This window comes from Chiloscyllium plagiosum, unplaced genomic scaffold (assembly GCF_004010195.1).
Source record: "Chiloscyllium plagiosum isolate BGI_BamShark_2017 unplaced genomic scaffold, ASM401019v2 scaf_87228, whole genome shotgun sequence".
NCBI lineage: Eukaryota > Metazoa > Chordata > Chondrichthyes > Orectolobiformes > Hemiscylliidae > Chiloscyllium > Chiloscyllium plagiosum.
Window position 1 is genome coordinate 3,622 of NW_025200078.1, and position 2,700 is coordinate 6,321.

At 55.4% G+C, this 2,700-nt stretch overlaps 1 protein-coding gene across 1 annotated transcript in view; it reads right to left on the bottom strand.

The window, feature by feature from the left end:
- The window catches only part of LOC122546066 (predicted GPI-anchored protein 58), a gene marked incomplete at its 5' end in the record, with an annotated part of 4,633 nt that extends 3,528 nt beyond the window's left edge, over positions 1-1,105 (bottom strand). The window contains one exon of the mRNA XM_043684900.1: positions 371-1,105. Within this exon, the coding sequence (XP_043540835.1) occupies positions 371-1,105 (735 nt within the window). The remainder of the gene's footprint in view (positions 1-370) is intronic.
- Positions 1,106-2,700: the final 1,595 nt, after the last annotated feature.

Here is a 2,700-nt window from a genome sequence, read left to right on the forward strand (position 1 = left end):
AATCATGAGGGGCATGGATAGAATAAATAGACAAAGTCTTTTCCCTGGGGTGGGGGAGTCCAGAACTAGAGGGGCATAGGTTTAGGGTGAGAAGGGAAAGATATAAAAGGGACCTAAGGGGCAACTTTTTCACCCAGAGGGTGGTACGTGTATGGAATGAGCTGCCAGAGGATGTGGTGGGGGCTGGTACAATTACAACATTTAAAAGGACGGGTATCTGAATAGGAAGGGTTTGGAGGGATAAGGGCCGGGTGCTGGCAGGTGGGACTAGATTGGGTTGGGATAGCTGGTTGGCCTGGACGGGTTGGACCGAAGGGTCTGTTTCCGTGCTGTACATCTCTGTGACTCCATGACTCTTAATTGCTTGTACCTCTTGTTGCTGTTCCTGTCTTCTCTGAGCAGCCAGGATGCCTCTCCGCTGTGGTAGCCGCTGCTGCTGGGGCCAAGGGAACTGGCCGTGGTTTCTGAAGGTACTGACAAGGGGCAGAGGCTCATCGAGGGTTCTCGGAGTAGTGTCCGGCTCCCCGAGGCCTGGTTGCAGACTCGCTGGGGGTGCCCGGGTCTGGAGGAGGGGCCCGGGAGGGGGGAGACGCGGCCCGGGCCTCGGTCGCCGATGGCGACGGGGCCTAGCTCGAACAGGCTGCCGCGGCCGGTCCCGGGGGCCGGGGCATCGGGGGGAGTGGGAGCCTGCTGGGGCGCAGCCGGGCGGCTCCCGGGGGCGATGGGACTGATGTCGGGGCTGGGGGGAGGCTGCGACTCGTCGGCTGGGCTGCTGGTCCCCACGGCGAAGTAGCAGGCCCGAGGACGGGCCCAGGCCTGGCCACGGGCCTTGGGTCGCAGCGGGGGCCTGGCTTGTACCTGCTGGACTTGGGGGCAGGGCCCTGGGCCGGGAGGAGCGGGGTTCGGACTGATCTCAGGCTCTGGGCCCACCACAAAGCGTCCGTCCGCACCCCGCCGGATAGACTCCAGGCAGCCCAGGTGGGTCTCGTACTGTGCAGTCTTCCCTCGTCCGGTCTTCCCAGGGGGCACAGCGACACGTTCAAACGTCTCGTAAACGGGGCTCTCCAACTTGAGTTTCAACAGGCTGTCCGGGCTATCGGAGCGTCTGTGGGGGGGAAACGGCGAGAGAAACAACACTGAGACATACATTCAAACACACAGCCCTCGACACTGTCCCCATCAAACACGGGGTTAAAGATACAGAGTAAAGCTCCCTCTACACTGTCCCCAGTCAAACACTCCCAGGACAGGGACAGCACGGGGTTAGATCCAGAGTAAAGCTCACTCTACACTGTCCCCATCAAACACTCCCAGGACAGGGACAGCATGGGGTTAGATACAGAGGAAACCTCCCTCTACACTGTCCCCATCAAACACTCCCAGGACAGGGACAGCATGGGGTTAGATACAGAGGAAAGCTCCCTCTACAATGTCCCCCCATCAAACACTCCCAGGACAGGGACAACACGGGGTTAGATACAGAGTAAAGCTCCTCTACACTATCCCCATCAAACACTCCCCTGACAGGGACAGCACGGGGTTAGATACAGAGTAAAGCTCCCTCTACACTGTCCCCCATCAAACACTCCCAGGACAGGGACAGCAGGGGGTTAGACACAGAGTAAAGCAACCTCTACACTGTCCCCCCATCAAACACTCCCAGGACAGGGACAGCACGGGGTTAGATACAGAGTAAAGCTCACTCTACACTGTCCCCCATCAAACCCTCCCAGGACAGGGAGAGCATGGGGTTAGATACAGAGTAAAGCTCTCTCTACACTGTCCCCATCAAACACTCCCAGGACAGGGACAGCATGGGATTAGATACAGAGTAAAGCTCTCTCTACACTGTCCCCCCAACAAACACTCACGGGACTTCGGAGAACTAGGAAGAAGGCTGAAAAGCAGGACGTCCAGGGTGGTTATCTCCGGTTTGCTTCCAGTTCCTCGGGCTGGAGAGGCCAGAAACAGGGAGATAATGGACTTGAATGTGCGGCTGGGGAACTGGTGCAGGAAGCAAGGATTTAAATTCTTGGATCACTGGGGTATGTTTTGTGGTAAGCATAAATTATACAAGAGAGACGGTTTGCACCTGAATAGGTTAGGGACCAGCATTCTGGCAGGCAGGTTTGCTACTGCAACACAGCTACGTTTAAATTAAGTAGCGGGGTGGGAGGGGAGGGGAGGGGGACAAACTGGATGTTTAAGAAGGAAATTGAAGGGAATGTTAGAACAAGATAAGTCAAGAAAGACAATTGTATCAATGAGGCAGAAAACTCAGAAAGGGATCATGCTGTTAGGTTGAGTGAAATAGGGGTTGACGGGAAGGGTGAGGGCAGTAACAAATTAAAAATACTGTACATGAATGCACGAAGCATTAGACATAAGATGAATGAGCTTGAGGCTCATTTGGAAATTGGCAGATACGATATTGTGGGCATAACTGAGACGTGGCTTCAAGTGGACAGGGCCTGGAAAATGAATATTCAAGGCTATACGTGCTATCGTAAGGACAGACTGACGGGCAGAGGGGGTGGCGGGCCTTGTTGGTAAGGGATGATATTCAGTCCCTTGCACGGGGGGGACCTAGAGTCAGGGGATGTAGAGTCAGTGTGGATTGAGCTTCGAAATACCAAGGGTAAAAAGACCCTCTTGGGAGTCATCGACAGACCCCCAAACAGTTGTCTGGATGTCGGATGT